The 19,208-nt window shown below is 46.6% G+C and overlaps 1 protein-coding gene across 1 annotated transcript in view; it reads left to right on the top strand.

The window, feature by feature from the left end:
• Positions 1-19,208, top strand: part of LOC139688561 (teneurin-a-like) — a 697,857-nt gene that overhangs the window by 571,600 nt on the left and 107,049 nt on the right. Inside the window, exon 8 of the mRNA XM_071586114.1 lies at positions 18,657-18,866. Coding sequence (XP_071442215.1) covers positions 18,657-18,866 — 210 coding nt within the window. The remainder of the gene's footprint in view (positions 1-18,656; positions 18,867-19,208) is intronic.

Raw genomic sequence — 19,208 nt, 5'->3', positions numbered from 1 at the left:
ATTGCAAGAGTAATAGTTATGGAGTAATTGGTAGCGGACAGGACGGGAGCAATAAGGGGTGGCAATAATATTGAACGAAAAGGTGGAAAGGGTAGTGGTAAACATTAAACAAGCGAGTGTTGGAATATCATTGGTAGAAACAAAAGCTGAGCCCACGCACTCGGTCACTATTGAGGTCTACATGCCAAAAAGCATCCATGAAGAGGAAAAAAGACGGCGGTCAATCAAAGGATGTACACGTAGGAGACTTTCGGATGTCGGGGGATTGTAATGCGGTGGACGATGGAAGGGAGAAATGGCAGTGAAACTATACTAAGGTGTGTGTATAGGTATGCATATATATATATATATATATATATATATATATATATATATATATATATATATATATATATATCTCCCTCAATGCAACAATTTCAGAGTGTAAAAATCATTCGCCTTGACTGGGATTCGAACCCAGATCCCTCAATATCCGGTCGAGTGCTTTAGCCACTTAAGCTACCGAGGCGTCCTCTTAAACTCTGAAATTTTTGGGGCTTTTAAAGGAACAAGATGTTGTGACGAAATACCGTACATACAATGTCACAGGCATTCGAAGTCGTGCGCAAGGCGCCACAGTCCACGAGGTTAAAGCCGTTACGTTAAAGCCGTTTAAAGCCGTTAAAGTTACTGTTGCGGCATCTCCCGCAGTTTCTTTGGAATATATCTCCCTCCTCGGACTACAACCTTGACGTGATGGAACAGCTTGTGCGTTCCGATGACCTTTAGAGCTGTGCTGGCGGGAGTGAAAATTATTGCTCCTGGTAGGGTCACCCGTGCCGGATAGGTCAAAAGCTGGGAGCCAAACGAAAGGTAGTCCACGCAGCGTCTGTTCCTCAGTGAGGCGGCTGCAATGGCGTCTGACCCCAGTGAGGCGGCCAGTAAGTGATGGTGTCACGTTAAAAAACACTATTGAGGAAGGCAACGGGAAACCGTCTGAATTATCACTCCCAAGATTAACATGATGGACTATACAGAGGTTTTGAGTCCTGCCAACTACGGGGCTCGGCCCAATCGGTCTGTGTCGTGCCCGGTAGCGGGGGAGGCAAGACTTCCGCGGTCGTCATCCCACGAAACCCTTCCAAGGGAAAACCAGCAGCAACAGGACAGAAGACGCAGAAGAAGAAGACCAAATTAGTTAGAATAGGGACGTGGAATGTTAGGAAAATGATGAGGACAGGGAAATTGGTGAATGTTAAGCCAGAGATGGAAAGGGGAAATACCGATATTTTAGGTCTATGCGAGGTGAGATGGAAAGATAGCGGGGATTACTGGAGTATAAGTATAGAATAATATACAGCGGCGGGGACGAGAGCCAACAAGGGGTAGCCATGATATTAAATGAAGAGGTAGGAAGTAGCATAGTCAACATAGAGCAGGTAGCGGATAGAATTCTACTAGTAGAGATAAAAGCAGAACCGACGAACTCGGTTATTATTCAGGTATACATTCCACCGAGGAACCTCAAGGAAGAAGAGGTCGATACGATAAACGATCAGTTAGAGGACATAATCGCGTGTGTTCCTGCAGAGAAACATTTGATAGTGATGGGGGATTGGAATTCGACGGTAGGCGAAGGAAGAGATGGTGATGAGGTCGGGGACCACGGTTCTGGCACGAGGAATGACCGCGGGGAGAAAGCAGTTGAGTTCTGCAGGAGACAGGGGCTAGTCATCCCCAACACTTGGTTTAGACACCACAAAAGACGCAGGTATACATGGAAAATGCTAGGTGACTCAGAAAGGAATCAGCCAGATTATATCCTGGTTAGACACAGGTTTAGGAACAGTGTGATAAATTCCCACAGCTTCCCGGGAGCGGATGCGGACTCTGACCACAATTTAGTGGTTATGAAATGTAGCGTCCGTTTCAAAAAGATAAGGCAGGGGCGGCGAGTCAGAAAATGGATTGTAGAAGTATTAAATGGTTTGAAAAGGAAGGAATACAAACAGGCGGTAAAGGAATTCATGGAGGATGGTAAAGAGCTAAGTACCATCGTAGAAAAATGGGAAAGTATTAAGAAAGGGCCGTCTAAAGCCGTAAAAGACACTATTTAACCGTTAACGCTAAAAGGATTAGGAAACCATGGATTACGGATGAGATGATTACAAAGATAGATGAGCGGCGGAAATGGAAGAATGTAAATACAGATATACGCAAAATGAAGTACAAAGAATTAGACAATACATTGAGGCGAGCAACAAATAAAGCAAAAGAAGCATGGTGGAAGACGCAGTGCGAGGATATAGAAAGTCTGTATAGGAAGGGTGAAATCGGTGCGCTGTACAGCAAAGTTAAATTGTTATCGGCAAGTGAGAAAGGAAGATCTATGCTAACAGTTAGAGATAAGGCGGGTAAGGTAATAGTTGACGCAGGAAAGATCCAAGAGAGATGGAAGGAGTATATAGAAGAACTGTATAGTAAAGAACTTCGGCCAACAATGTTAGACATTGAAAAAGAATATGACGGAGAGGAAGACAGCTTAGGTCCAGTCATACAAGACATTGAGATAGAAAGGGCATTAAGGAAGATGAAACTAAATAAGGTAGTAGGGGTGGATAACATTAACGCGGAACTGTTGAAATGTTTAGGAAAATGTGAGAGGAAGAGGCTATATGGGCTGATTTGTAGTATTTATGAGGAAGGTATCTGGCCGGAAGACTTTGTGAGATCAGTTTTAGTTCCTATTCCGAAAAAGGTAAATGCTACATCATGTGAGGACTACAGGACCATAAGTTTGATATCCCACGCAGCTAAAGTTATTCTCAGGATCATAAACAAAAGGATAGAGAGTAGGGAAAATGATTACCTAGGGGATGATCAGTTTGGGTTTAGGAAGGGGAGATGTACACCCGATGCCATTGCAGTAATGAGATTATTAATCGAGAGGAATATAGAACACAATCAGGAGGTATTTGCCTGTTTCGTAGATTTCAAAAAAGCGTTTGATGGAGTGAATTGGGAAAAACTAATGAGTATATCGCAGAAAATAGGAATAGATTGGAGGGAAAGGAGGCTAATCCGCTACCTGGACATCTCTCAATCTGCTCAGGTACGAGTGGGGAACAGGGAGTCCGGTTGGGCAGTGTTAGGAAGAGGTGTAAGGCACGGTTGCCCCTTATCACTGTTGCTGTTCAACCTGTATGCAGAGGAAATGATTAAGGAGGCATGGGAAGAACTCGAGGTAGGAATGAAAGTGGGCGGGGAATTCGTAAAATCAGTTAGGTTTGCTGATGACCAAGCTTTCGTTTCCTTCGTTTCGTGGATTGGAAATTCAGTGCGACAGGTATGGGATGAGAATCAATATTAATAAAACAAAGGTTATGCGATTTACTAGAAAGAAAAAGGCTTAGCTAATCATTAAAATAGGAGGGAAAAAACTAGAGCAGGTAGAACAGTTTACGTATCTCGAAAGTGTTTTTTACCAACACGGTCTAAGTAGCAGGGACGTAAGGAGAAGAATTGCGCCAGGTAAAGAGGCTTTCACTAGGAGGAGGGAGTTGATGACGGGGACATTGAGTGAGGATATTAAGAAAAGACTCGTGATAACATGCATATGGAGCGTAGCTATGTACGGCGCGGACAAGTGGTCATTGAAGCAGGAGGATAGATGTAGACTGGAGGCTTTTGAAGTGTGGGTGTGGAGAAGAATGGAGAAGGTGAAATGGACAGAGAAGAAAACAAACGAGGAAGTACTTGGTATGGTGGGCGAGGACAGAGGTTTGGTGAGAGAAATCCTATGGAGGCAGGAAAAGTGGCTGAAGGGGGTATTGACCGGCAGCGGGAAGTTGAAGACTGTGATTGAGGGGATAATGTTAGGCAAACGAGGAAAGGGAAGGAACAGGATAGGGATGTTGGACGGGATGAAGAGTAGAGGAAGAAAGTACTCATATATATATATATATATATATATATATATATATATATATATATATATATATATATATATATATATATATATATATATTTACACACACACACACACACACACACACGCTCACAATTTCTTTTGGGTGTAGGCCATTGAGGGCATGCCATTATATATCCGAATAAAAGAGGTAACTAGTACGTAGCTCCTTGTAGCATTGTTGGTGAATTAAAATAAGAGAAAAATTTTACGAGGGGTGGTGGAGGAGATGGCCGGTGAAAGAGGGTGGAGGAGGAGGGGGAGAATGAGGGTGTGCAATGGAAGAAGGTAGTGCGTGTTTGGGGTGGGGGCTTGTATTAGGGGGGAAGGGGATGCCCCAGCGGGAGGGGGGACGGAGGGTGAGTTGGGAATGGTGGGAGCGGCCAACTGCCATCGATTTCCACGGAGCGTTGCGACTGTGGCGCGCAGCCTCTTGAGAGAGGGGGAGGGGAGAGGGAGGGGGCAGAGGGGCCTCATCCTATCCCTGGAGTGAGAGAGGAAAGAAAGTGGAATGAGGTGAGAGCCCTCGTGCGGGGGGCGGCATTAATTCGGGTGTCGATTGAACGAGATGGTTCCTCCTCGATGGATGGGATCGTCCAGGGCCTGATGTGGACACGCCCCAGGCAGCAGCCCCCGACCACCCCCCGCTCCCTCCTCTCGCGGACACCGATTGATGGTCCCAGACGTGATTCATTTGTCACCTCGACTTCTCTTTAAGGCGTGGGTGGTGGTTGGCAATGCTAGGGACCCGGGGGATCCAAGGGATCCTATTCAAACCTCGTAGAGTTAACCTCATGATTCGGTAGGAAATTATCAGCGGCCCTCTGGTTATAATCTTTCTAAAATCTTTGGAAGTAATTATATCATGTCGTATGACGAACTGACCGCGTTGATTTCGGTAACATGGTCCGCATAGTGTTGGCGTGGTGTTGCGGCCGATGGGACGGGTGACCGTCTCCACGGATGTCTTCACTCCCTTTCACGATCGTCCGCTCTCCTTCGAGGCGGTGGCGTTTTTGCGTCCCTCCGCTGATATTTGCCCGTTGGGCGCTCGCTGCTTTGGACCAAGCGCGAGGAGCCACGACGATGCGAGTGCGAATGGTTCGCGAGTTTTGGAGATGGATAGTTCGGTAAGCCTTGGACGGGGCTCCCCTTGGACTTGTATTGTCCGCGGCGCTTGCCGTGGCCGAAAGGATTTCAAGTGCCTGTCTTCGCACCATCGTATTGAGTCTCCCGGGAGAGGAGTCCCGCGTATCAGTCTGTCTATGGGCCGTATTCCCCTTTCCAACACTTCCAAACATATTTTTCTCTCCTCGAATCCAAACCATGGAAACCTTGTGTGAGGCATCTTTTGACGGATGAGGCCAACCATGGGACTGCTCCTCGATTGAGGTCGTCCTCGTCGTCATTACCTCTCCGCCTCCCCATCTCCTCCCTCACTCTCTGGCCTCTTCGCATCGATCTTAGCTCTCTGCACCGGATGACATCTCACCACAAACGCATCATTTTCCTTCGTCTCACAATCATCCTTCCTCTCGAGGAGCTGGCAGACATCTTTCCCCAGCTGTTCCATCCGCATTTGTTTCCTGACCCCATTTCCGCCTTCAGCCCTCTCCCTCTCTTCCTCTCTCTCTCTCTCCCCCGACCTGTACCAAAGTATTTAGGCTCTTCGGCAGATGGTGGCTCTTTTTTTAGGTGCATAGAATTATACTTAAGTTATTCTCAATTGAATTTGAAATACTGTGTTCATAAGATTATTCATCGACAACTTCCCCTATATTTATAAAAGAAAATTCATAAAATACGGTCATTTATTGATGGCGCACATGGCGAACCAGACGGGACCATGAGTAAGTTTGGAGTTTTTTGGAAAAAGTAATTTTCATTCATCGCAGAAATAAATCGGCCAATTCTATATACGATTTATTATCATTGGACGTGATAATCCGACGGGCAAAGTGTTGTACTTTGAGAGAGCTCCCCCATCAACATGGATATCGAAACACCGTTAGCAAATCGGTGAGAAGGGTACATTCAAGGCCATGACCTAGTTTCGCTTTGGTTTTCACTGTCGTGGTTATTCTAGCCATTTAACCTAAGTTTTGGACGGTCCCGGACTAGTGTCGCAGATCGCGTCCTACTCTCAGCCTTCTCTCTTGTTTGCTGTTCGGCGTTTCTTTATTAATTCCCGCGCGCCCCCTTCCTCCCTTGCAGCCATTTTGGGCCGTTCTCTCCTCTTCCCCGCTTGACCGCCTTTTTATCCTCTCTCTCCCTATCCTTCCTTCCCCTCTGCTGCCGCCATGTTTAAGGCTGCTGCACCTCCTCTCCGCTCTTCTGCAAGTCAAGTGAAAGGGCATTGACGACTAGGGGGAACGAATTCACAGGGTCCATCTCAATTTTGTAATGCTTTCATTCTTACACAAACACGAGCATTTCAGGTACAGTGAGGAAATACGAGAAGAAAAATTTAGCTCGCAACCGCAACATTAAAGTTGCATAGCAAAATTGTGCATTGATATCTTTCAATTTCATTCTCTCGCGAAAATATGTAAGTACAGAGAGGTTTGTCACAAAAATAAGTAGTATACATCCAGGTTACAAAGTATTTATTGTAGAATAAAGTACAAATTACTGAAATTCTTCAATTCCTGCACCTTCCCTTGGTGCGTCAACACACCGCGTACTAGCGCCCCCGCCAGTCGCGGTAGGCTTCCTGGGAGGCGTCTTGGCTCCTTCGACGTTATCCAGAGTTCCAAAATGGTTGTCTTTCAAGGTCTTTTTCATTCTTGGGAACAAAAAGAAGTCTAGGGGTACCACACCTGGTCTTTGGGGCGGATGGGGCGAGATCCAAGAGAATTAACGAGAGATTTTCACACGAGCAGCCTTCCTATCTTCCGACCCACACCTTAGGGGCCATCTTGGCACACACACACACACACACAACTCACTCTCATGGCTCTCATGGCTCTTAATATCTTATATGCATGCGATGCAATGCGTTTTTACGAATACTGTTCTCTTCTCCTAGTATTCGGACACTCCTGCGTCGATTAGAATCGAGCCTGTCTTTCAATTTTTGCATATTTTTGTCGCACATTATCGTTGACGGACGTCCAAGGAGTTTTACGTCGTCAACCTCCTCTGTACCATCCAGGGACATCTTGTGCCAGGGAAAAACATTCCTTAGGACATAACTCCATCTCCATCAGTACCTTTAACCATTGGTTAATGTCTCCGAACTTAATTTTCCGAGGCTAACATTTTATCGCGTATCTTAGCCCCATGGAACGTGGCATCTTGAACTCATAATATGATCCTCGAACAGGGGTCCAATCTAGTAGTAATCCGCACACTGTAACGGCCCGCAGAATGCCGACACGGGTCGCGTTGCTTTCCCAGGAAGGTGGTGACTTTGCCTGCCACAAATTGCCCCACTCCAGCCGTACGTGTCGGCGGAAAAAAATCATTCTACTTATTTTTAGGGCTAACCCCGTAGGTGAATGCAAAAAAATGTTGGATTTCGTTTTTGAAACTAAATATTAATTATTTTTTTCATGTGGCATGGTGTGAAACGTAAATGGTCACCCAATGTCTGTTTTTCAAGAACATTTGACTGTGTTCTTGCCCGGTCGAAAGTGTTACGAGATGCCGAATCCTTTGCTTCCTGTTATTTGGGTTCGGGAGTGTCCACCTCCTCATGATGCCCAATCCACGGGACTCTGACTCTTACCAAAGGTGAATGCTATTCTTTTTCTAGCAAGTAAACTGAGGTGGAAGAAATGACATCATTATTCGGGAGCGGATATCTGTTTATTGGCATCCGTCGAAAACAGCCTCATCAGCAAATATAGTATGTAAAGAAGCTTAAAATCCCATACGGGATTAGCACCAGAATGGGATCATGGATGGGCCAAGCAGGTAGCGCAGGTAGCGCAAACTACAAACAATGGGTTGAACTTATCAATAATCCTCTAACGATGCGACCGATCGCAATGATAAATAGTGTCGTTTGACACCACCTCCACTCCCTGCCACTCACCCTCCGCACGCCATTGCGCTCCCTCGCACTTATTTCCCAGTCTCTCGTCTATTAACTCACAAGAACTCACGAAACGAGTATTTATTTTGACTTCTTTCTTCGAGGCCGTTCATGGTTTATAACATAGTGCACGGGGAAGAATTATTTCGAGTGAAATCTCCTGCGACTGGTAAACACTTTCTTTTCTCACGAGGGGTTCGCGGGCGAAGGCCGAAGATTACATTTTTTTCGACTTTTGTTTTCTAATCGATGTTTACTGTAATTAAGCAAGCTAAAAAATTGAACGGTCATGAAAGGTGCTTAACGGTGCGCATGAACTAGGTAAGCCGAAGAACGAAAAAGGGCATCGAGGTGAGGGGTTTGGCGTGCGGGGATGTGTTCGCGTGAGGCAGGCACCAACCGGAGCCATAGATGGCCCACTTTAGCTCTGACCTCAAGCTTTGCCAGGTAGCCATCTCTTTTTCCAAACAGCTTCCGGGAGTTGAGCATTCGCAGCCGCGAATTTAAGGGATTACATCTGTTTGGAATCCCGGGACGCCGAAGGGAAAGGGGAGCGAGCGAGCGCCATTCCCAAGCATGAAAAACACTCGACATTGTGCTAGCCGTTACGCGGTGGAATTTTTTCTTTGTGGTGATAACAGATACACAGAAGTTCTAAAATTAAGATTTATTCACGACCAGTGCGTGGCTTCATCGGGTGAGTCACAGTGAATATTATTTGTGGAATTGCTGTCTTTCTGTTATCGCCACAAGGAAAACTCGATTTTGGAAGCTGCGCACCAGACTAACCGCCAGGGAGCCTTCATAAACGCAAGCCAAGTAACAAGTGCTCTTAATGTAATCGTAGTCCTAAGTTTTTATAATGTAACTGCTCAGTAAAGCGTAGAAGAAGCAAACGCTGTGGCACATATATCGTATTAATTAGGCTCTGCACGGGCGGCGCTCAACGGGCGGTGGATCGCATTTCGTGTTTTCATCATCGTGAAACATCCACCCCCGATTGGGGGTGGGGGGAGGGAGGGTCCATCCTCACGCGCCTTCGCGCAAAAAGTGTCTCCTGAGGGAGCGAAGGAGGTTTCCCCCCCCCCGTTGATCTCCGGGCGGGCCAAGACGTCGTCGACGAGGAGTTGGCGCCCACCCCTCGCTCAAATGGCTCCTTTCCCGCAATTAACCGGGACTTTCCCACCCTCCCGGCGACACCCCCGTGACTGCCCCCCCCTTTACTCCGTCCCTCCGTGTTTTCAATTGCTAAGGGACGCTCTTGGCACGCCCCTCCGACTTAGCGTTGGATGACGTCGTAAAAGGGCTCTAATGGCAACATTTCCTTCGCAGTCACAAAAAGAGTATTTCCGTGAATCATCCTAGCATCGATTTCTCATGTCAACGGTAGTACTAGTATTGCGATCGAAGAAGGCATCGGAAGAACCGAGTGCCCGCATATGCCAGTGCCGACTCCTAATACCTACGCATCGGTAAACTGCTCTAATCGTAATTGATGTGCCATTTGCATTTAAAGGACTCTGGGGCGTAGTAAATGTCATAATTAATAAAATTAAGAATACAAAGTAACTTTCCACTGTCACTTTGTCACAGTTACTTTGTATTCTTAATTTTATTAAAATGAATTTCCACAAGGTTGAGCCAGGAACAATTGAAGAGTCATAATTAATTTCCTGCTCTCATTAGGTGTACGAATTAGGGATGACAGGGAGTATTTAATCGTAAGTGATGGATATACTAGTGTGCTATGGAATAATGTTGAAACTTATACGGGAGGCACCGTAGAAATTCTTCGTGGAATGAGAGGAGGAGAGGGGCCCGTGAAGGGAGGAGGGGCGGGGGGAGACGGTGGGGGGGGCAGGGGGGCGGGGCAGGGCGAATGACGGCGATGTCTGGTGCTAATCCTTATCTTTTCGATGATGGTAGTGTCACCATGCTTGCCAAACATATCTTTCTATGAACTACGCCATTGAGTCGCAATACCCGTCTTGTGACGGACGGGCGAAAAGACCTCAACAAATATTTTAAAGATGTATAAAATAAATCGAAACAATGATGAATTCCAGGCGAAGGACGCTAAGCTGTTGCAAAGTAAAGTTAAAATAGAGAATTCTTTTAAACACCTAAATTACGAGAATTTCTCCGTGAAAAATTCGCGAGTCTATCCGATGTGCACTCGAGTTGTAAGATTCGCGCTGTCGAGTTGTCGCCAGAGAATTGCACGATCAGGTGGCTTCTGCCCGGTCAGGAATCCCTACCCATATTAGGGGTTTTGTTTTCGAGTCCAGGTCAATGCAAAGAAATTCTTCACAGAGTATTTATCGTCGTATATTTTGGCATTGTTTTCTCATGTAATCAGTTCCCGCGGTTTAGTTAAAAAAATACTTACCCTTTATCAAGATAGAGATGAAATTTTGTGAAAACATCAGATTAGTGTTGTCGTATCCCCGCGTCTTCGAGGGGATATTGGCGACACGAGAAAGTACCCCACGATTCGAGTGGTTGCCTCGAGGGTAAACGGGGGCTTTTAGTTTGGTGGGTTATGACGTGGAGAGGAGTTCGTTGATGGAAATAGGGGGAAAAGAAAGAACTAAAAAAAGCGCTCAACGGCGGTCCCGATTTAACCCAAATCAAATGTGTTCTAGGCAGACAGAGGTTACAACAAATATCACTTGACACGGCTTGGCGCTTCCAACCTGAAGGAGGGGCCCAGCCCAACCTGCCTCTCTGATCTCGAGTCCCAGACTGGCTTCTCCGGGATGAAATCTGTCACCCGTCGTCGTTATCAACACCCTCTCCAGGCAGGAAAGGGGGGGGGGTTTCGGAATCAACCACTAGTCCGTAGTCCATGGCGAGTCACCAGCGGTGACTCGGCCACGTCATTCTTGACCGGTGAATCACACGGCAGAACACGCGGATGCAAGACTCACTTACTCGTATAATAACGTATATACCATGAATCCTTTTTCAGTATTCTGTACAATTTTTTATGATGACCCATTTTTCCAGGAAGAACTCTCGACAGCACCCTTGTATAACCCTTCATTATCTCGATATGGCACTGGCGGGGGGGGGGGTTTCTCGCCCCCCCCCCGGGTATCGTGGATTCGAGTAATGCCGAGAACGTTTCAATTAAGGCCTCTTCGACCCAGCCCCGCACATTTGCCTTACCCCGCCCCCACTGTGGACCTCGGAGAAGACCACGCGGCCTCTCCCGAGCGAGGGTACCATCTCCCCGTCCTGCCTCGCCCTTTCATACCCCAACCCCCCGCCACTCATTAAATTCTCCCCATTGATCCCCTTGTTTGCCATTCTTATTCCTCACCCAACCACTCTCTACCCCCCACCCCCTCGCGTCTTTCACCCCTCGCATTCGTCGCACCCCTCGAGACCACCTCCCTCCACTACCCTGGCAACGCAATCACCCCACCCCCTACTAGTCCTCGCCATCCTCCTCCTCCTCTGCGAGGCCATTCGCCCCGGGCGCCCGTCTTCCCGGGGCGGGGAGGCCATGTCTCTCGGAAGACATCGAAGGCCGCCACGTGGGCCCACACTCGGGCGACCGCGATAGGCGGGCGGTATTCCGCGACGGCTGTTCGCCGCTCCCCGGGGGAGTCGCCAGCAGTGACGATTGCGGCGCCTCGTTCCAGTGATTCTAATTCCACACATTCTATTCCCTCGTCACTGGCACCCAGCGACAATAACAGGGGCCGTTTCTAAATATTCTTGCAAAATTCATTAACTCTTCATTCGAAGATAAGAGTGTCAGTTCTGTCCCAAAATTGGTATGGCTTTATCCATCCCGAATAGAGGGACGGACGGGCGGCGGTTTCTCCTACTGGGTTCGAGGGAGGGAAGTCTTAGGAAAAGGCTGGAGACCGGTGGCAGTTTGCTCCCAGCCTTAAAAAGAGCGGATTGCTCGTTCGCGAAACCTATATTACGTGACCTCGTTACGCTCCGTCATGAGTCAGTTGTTGAAAAGGCTTTACACCGTCAAATTTCGCTTTAAACTGGGCAAAACCGGGAAAGAGACTCATGATATGCTCGAGGCAGCTTACGGTGATAACGCCATGAGAATATCGGGTTGTTTTGAGTGACAAACAAGTTGTTTTAGGGGGGTAGAGAAGATGTTGACTACCCCGAACGTTCAGGATGCCCTTCGACCTCAAAAAGGGACGAAAATATTGAAAGAGTGAAGGTTTTGTTGGGCGGGGATCACAGATTAAATGTTCGCGTGGGATCTGATGAACTTTGGATCCCCAAAAGTGATGTGCATCAACCTGTGACCTAAATTATGGGCATTGGAAAGGTGTGTGCGAAGTTGGTGCCGCGCTTGCTCTCGGACGAACAAAAGAAAACTCGCATGCGAATCTGCCGAGAGGTTCTCGACCATGCATCAACCACCCTCCAACCCTGGCGTTGTCCCAACAGGCTTCTTCCTCTTCCCCTGTCTCAAATCCGCGCTGAAAGGACGTCACCATTGCTCGGTGGACGCGCCACAATAAACCGTGACGAGAGAGCTTAGCAGCATTACAGACGCTACGTTCCAGAAGGCGTACGTACGAGGCGTGGAAAACCCACTCGCAGCGTTGGGTGGACGCACAAGGGTGCTCATTCGAAGAATTTTGAGTGAATGTATCAATTCTGGAAACATATTTTTGTTAATAAACCCAGTCTAACTTCTTTTCGGGAAGACCATGTTTGTTAATGCATCGCGGCGTAAACGACAGAACCATACTAGCCACCCATCGTGTAATAATCGCCTGAGGGGACTGCATTAACCCTCAAAGCACATCGCTCTACCTTCCTCGACGCACCGCTTTTCAGGTGAACGTTTACATCATATGCCCGTCTCTCTGTGTGCGATATCCAGCTAACCAGCAAAACTCTTCCCATATTCCATTTTCTTTTTTCGATTCCGCCTACGAATATTTCTCGAAAGATATTCTTAATAAGCAAGAAACGCTTCTTCCATTATGATTCGAGTCCATTTTAATCGTATTTGATGAGAACTCTTGTCCAGCATAAACTTCTTCTTCAGTCTTCTCCAAATTCGGATGGAGGCGCTGCATGCCGTTTACGATTTGAAAAGTGAAAAAAGATATATTTCACTTAACTCATACACATTCTCAAACCTCCAAGCAGAAATGGGCCTTGGTGGCGACCAAAACGAGTTCGCAAAAAATAACAAATGATTCTTATTATTAGGTAATCTACTGGTTAAGGTAGGTTTTCGGATGGATAAAACTACCAAATAAATATTTTATTACTCCTAACAGAACATTAAATCCTGTATCCTACTCTACATCAGGTCCCTCTTCATTTCTTTCTTGAGTACTTTCTTCCTCCCTTCATCCCGTCCAACATCCCTATCCTGTTCCTTCTCTTTCCTCGTTTGCCTAACATTCTCCCCTCTATTACAGTCTTCAACTTGCCACTGCCGGTCAATACCCCCTTCATCCACTTTTCCTGCCTCCATAGGATTTATCCCAACAAACCCCTGTCCTCGCCCACCATACCAAGTACTTGCTCATTTGTTTTCTTCTCGGTCCATTTCCCCTTCTCCATTCTTCTCCACACCCACATTTCAAAAGCCTCCAGTCTACGTCTACCCTCCTGCTTCCATTACCACTTGTCCGCACCGTACATAGCTACGCTCCATATGCATGTTATCACGGGTCTTTTCTTAATATCCTCACTCAATGTCCCCGTCATCAACTCCCTCCTCCTAGTGAAAGCCTCTTTACCTGGCGCAATTCTTCTCCTTACGTCCCTGCTACTTAGACCGTGTTGGTAAAAAACACTTTCGAGATACGTAAACTGTTCTACCTGCTCTAGTTTTGGTCCTCCTATTTTAATGTTAAGCTTGGCCTTTTTCTATCTAGAAAATCGCATAACCTTTGTTTTATTAATATCGATTCTCATCCCATACCTATTGCAATGAATTTCCAATTCACTCAGCAATACTTGCAACCCCTTGGCTGACTGACGAACTAAAGCTTGATCATCAGCGAGCCTAACTGATTTTTCGAATTCCACGCTCTAGCCAAACTGATAATCCCCTAAGTAATCATTTGCCTTACTCTATATCATTTTGTTTATGACCCTTAGAACAACTTCAGCTGCGTGGGATATCAAACTTTTTGTCCTGTAGTCTTCACAGGAGATAGATAGCCTTAACCTTTTTGCGGAATGGGAACTAAAACTCATCTCACAAAGTCTTCCAGCCAGATTCCTTCCTCATAGATACTACGAATCAGCCCATGTAGCCTCTTCCTCCCACATTTTCCCAAACATTTCAGTAGCTCCGCAGGAATATAATCCACCCCCACGGCCTTATTTACCTTCATCTCCCTTAATGCCCTTTCTATCTCATTGTCTAGTATGCTTGGACCTAAGCTATCTTCGTCTACGTCATGTTCCTTTTCTGTGTCTAACTTAGTTGATCTAAGTTTTTTACTATACAGTTCTTCTATATATTCCTTTCATCTCTCTTAATGAAAGTTTACGAAACGAGCGGGGTGAGGGTGAAGCGGTCGGTGGAGATGGACGAGAGGCGCGGGCGGTGTCCGTCGCCCCGCGCGGGACACTATCGAATGGACACAGCAATGTGCTGACCACCTCTGCCAATATTCTTCCTAGCAGTCGCATTGGAAGCTCAATGATGGGTCGAGTGGGAAGGAAGGCATGCATCAGCCTCCTTTGTCGCAAAAAAGAGATTTATCTTTGATGGCTCCCCTTTATAAATTTTATTTCATATATTCATTTTCCACTTTCCTATCATTTGTTCCCTCCCCCGACTACAATCTTGACGAGGAGGAAGGGCAAGTGCATTCCGATGACCTTCAGAACCTTTCTGGCGGGAGAAATAATAATTGCTCCTGGTAGGGTCACCCATGCCAGATAGGTCGAATGTTAGGAGCCAGACGAAAGGTACTCCACGCAACCTCTGTTCCTCAGTTAGGCGGCTGCAACGTTGTCTGACCCCAGAGGGGCGGCCAGTAAGTTATGGTGTCACGTTAAAAACACTATTGAGAATTGCAACGGGAAACCACCTCAATTATCATTCCCAAGATTAACATGATGGACAATACAGAGATTTTGAGTCCTGGCAACTACAGGGCTCGGCCCAATCGGCCGTGTGTCGTGCCCGGCAGCGGGGGAGGCAAAGCTTCCGCGGTCGTCATCCCACGGAAACCTTGCAAGGGTAAACCAGCAGCAACAGGACAGAAGATGCAGGAGAATAAGACCAAATTAGTTAGAATAGGAACGCGGAATGTTAGGACAATGATGAGGACAGGGAAATTGGAGAATGTTAAGCGAGAGATGGAAAGGGGAAATATAACTATTTTAGGTCTATGCGATGTAAGATGGAAAGATAGCGGGGATTACTGGTGTGATAAGTATAGAATAATATACAGCGGCGGGGACGAGAGCCAACGAGGGCTTGCCATAGTATTAAATGAAGATGTAGGAAGAAGCGTAGTCAACATAGAGCAGGTAACGGACAGAATAGTACTAGTAGATATAACAGCAGAACCGACGAACTTGGTTATTATTCAGGTATACATTCCACCGAGCAACCATACCGAGGAAGAGGTCGATAGGATATACGATCAATTAGAGGACATAACCGCGTGTGTTTCTGCAGGGAAATATTTGATAGTGATGGGGGATTGGAATGCGGCGGTAGGCAAAGAAAGAGATGGTGACGAGGTCGGGGTACTACGGTTTGGGCACAAGGAATGACCGCGGGGAGAAAGCAGTTGAATTCTGCAGGAGCCAGGGGTTAGTCATCACCAACACTTGGTTTAGACACCCCAAAAGACGCAGGTATACATGAAAAATACCAGGTGACTCAACGAGGTATCACCTAGATTATATCCTGGTTAGACACAGGTTTAAGAACAGTGTGATAAATTCCCACAGCTTCCCGGGAGGGGAGGCGGACTTTGACCACAGTTTATTTGTTATGAAATGAAGCGTCCGTTTCTAAAAGAAAACGCAAGGAGAGCGGTTTAGAAAATGGAAGGTAGAAGCATTAAATGGATTGAAAAGGAAGTAACAACAGGTGGTAGAGGAAATCATGGAGGATGGTAAAGATCTAAGTGCTATCAAAGAAAAATTGGGAAAATATCAAGAAAAGGTTATCGAAACCCGCAAATGACACTATTGGAACCGTTAACGCGAAAAGGACCAGGAAACCATAGATTACGGATGAGATGATTACAAAGATGGATGAGCGGAGAAAATGGAAGAATTTAAATACAAAGTTAGGCAAAATGAAGTACAAATATTTAAACAATACATTGAGGCGGGCAACAAATAAAGCAAAAGAAGAATGGGGGAAAACGCAGTGCAAGGATATGGAAAGTCTGCAGAGGAATGGTGAAATCGGTGCGCTGTATAGCAAAGTTAAATCTATGTCGGGAAGTAAGAAAGGGAGATCTATGCTAACAGTTAGAGATAAGGGGGGTGAGGTAATAGTTGACGCAGGAAAGATCCAAGAGAGATGGAAGGAGTACATAGAAGAACTGTATAGTAAAGAACTTCGACCAACAAAGTTAGACATTGAAAAAGAATATGACGCAGGGGAAGATAGCTTAGGTCCAGGCATACTCAATGATGAGATAGAAAGGGCATTAAGGGAGGGACAGAACTCTGTTCTCAGAGTTCTGTCCTCTCTTCCTTGATAAATGTGGTCACGACCACCGAAAATTTGAAAAATAGTGAGTCTCTTTTTTGTGTGTTTCTGTGTTTTTGTCTGTGTCCACTAGTGCTAAGTGTTATACATTATTATTCACGTCCGTGAGACTTTCAAAAAGTGTTATATATGTATATATATATATATGCGCTCATACATAGTATAGTAATACAGTGTTATATTCCATTTTGTTCTCATCACTACTGATTTTCCATAATTTGTGCTAAGCCAGTATGTAAATATAGTTGAGACTAACAAATTCAGATAACGGGCATGTTTCCGGATCTCTAGCAGCGCCGTTTATCGGAAGGGTGAACTGATGAACGACGTCCCGTGAGCAATTAGTCTGTGGCTCTTCATCGCCTAAATGCGCGATATCTCCGCCCACGCGCCAATTTGTTGGTGACCTGGTGCTTCCGCGCCGCCTGGCACCCAGCAAATTCTCGTCGATGAGGGCACCTGTCCCTCTTGGTGAGGGTCTCGCCGCCCGCCCGCCCTCCTGCGCCACTGCCTCCCTCCCGCGAGTCCCGAAGATTCGAATCCAACGAAAAGGGGTGCCAAATATGGCAGTCTGGCCACGGCTGCGTAACAGCTATCAAGTAATAGACTGGCAGACACCCCGTTTCAAGGTTCTACAAGGAGGTGGGAGATGATGACAGGGACGCTGAGTAACGTTGTCAACAATAGATTAGTAAAATATTTGGCTGAGAGCGTGTTTTCGCTTAAGGTGGAAACTTGGTAATTGAAGCAGGGTATTAGGTGTAGGTTAGAGGCTTTTGGAATGTGGGCGTGGAGAAGGATGGAGAGAGTGAAATGGAACGAAAGGAAAGCAAATAAAGGAAGTAGAAGGTTTCGTGGAGAAGGACAGGGGAATGTTGGGAGGAATCATAAGGAGGCAGGAAAAATGAATGAAATGCGTACTGATTGGCAGTGAAATGTTGAAGATTGTAATAGAGGGGAGAATGTGAAGCAAGCGAGGAAAGAGGGGTGCAGGAATAGGACGCTGGACGGGATGAATGGAGGAAAGAAGTCATGGAGATAGAGAGGGCTTTTTGTACATGTAATAGGATGTTGGAGTGTGATTTGTTAGGTGAGATGAGAATAAGGGGCGGTCAAATTAAATCCGAGCGCCCGTCATAACACAACCCTTTAATCACTTTGCTGATATCTTGTTTTGTTGATGTAGGTGCGGCCATTTGCGCAAATGGGTTTTCGTGGAGTGCGGTGGAAAATCGAATCCGCGGAAATTAGCTTTTTCAAGGAGTAGTGTTTTTCTGTAAAATTCTGCGTAAACTCTGCAAATCCTTCACGGAAACCATTGATTTATTACCAGTGTTTAAAGTGAGGATTACAGATTAAATCTCTTGCTTAATTTGGAAGCATGTCTCTTTATCAGTGACGTTGAAAATTTATTATTATCCCCATCGCTCTACGGTAGGAGAGATCATGCCAATGATATTAGAGGGATTAAGTGTAGAACAGATAGATTTAAGGTGTCATTTTTTTCCACGAATGATTAGGGATCAAAATAGCAACGTTCGACCGCAGTACGGGTAATAAAATTCGGGTCAAAATTAGTCTGGTGTGTTTTATTCTCCCCGTGTCACTTGCCCGAGCGGTGACTTTCAGGTCAATAGAAGATGCTAAAATGCTTTGAAGAATTTTGAGGCATTGTAGCAATATTTGAAATAAATCTATTATTCCGAAATTTTTCCTGATACTTTTCATACAACCAAGTATATATAATAGTGAGCCAATTTGGGGTTCATATTTCTTTCGACTCTTTTCGGCAGTCGACAGCCGACATGTGCCTGCACCTATAATGACACCACGTGTCAAGAGGTGCACAGGAGGTTTTGCGCCAACGCGCTGTTTGCTCGGATCATATGTGTGTTGCGGCGGCGGTATATGTGCTTTGGGCGGAATTAGGGATCGCTCTAATATGCCTCTCTCCATTGTTTCCACAGAGGACTGTCCCGACCCCGAGTGCGGGGGTCACGGGACGTGCGCCGGCGGCCGCTGTCACTGCAAGGCCGGCTGGACGGGCCACAACTGCTCTTCTCCCGACGAACGCGTCTCCCACTGCCTACCCTCGTGCTCCGACCATGGCGCCTACGACCTCGAGGCCGGCGCCTGCGTCTGCGACAAGTTCTGGACGGGTCCCGACTGCTCTCGCGGTGAGTATGGCGTCGCATTGGCGCCTTGGTAAGCCCGCCTTCGGGGGGAGGGATCCCTATTTTCATGCGCTTCTCTTAATCTCCTTGTTCTTCCTTCCTACGCCAATCTTGCGTGCTTCGTCTGCCCATCACGTCCGTGCACTCGGTTCCCGCGGCCTCAGTTCACTGAATAGCAGTCGCCCTGCGCGAACAACTGTCTGCTGGCCATCTAGGTAGTCCTTGCAGATGTCATTTTAGCTGGTATACAATGGTGGCAGTGGTCCGGTCCGGAGTGTTGATAGGCTTCGGTTTTCCTCGTGGGGCGCCGGTTTGAAATGTGCCAAAACTGGCCAGTAGAGCGCA

The sequence above is a fragment of the Hetaerina americana genome, unplaced genomic scaffold (assembly GCF_022747635.1).
Source record: "Hetaerina americana unplaced genomic scaffold, ioHetAmer1.1.p SCAF_20, whole genome shotgun sequence".
NCBI lineage: Eukaryota > Metazoa > Arthropoda > Insecta > Odonata > Calopterygidae > Hetaerina > Hetaerina americana.
Note: the sequence above shows the minus strand (reverse complement) of the source record. Positions and strands in the feature narration are given on the sequence as shown.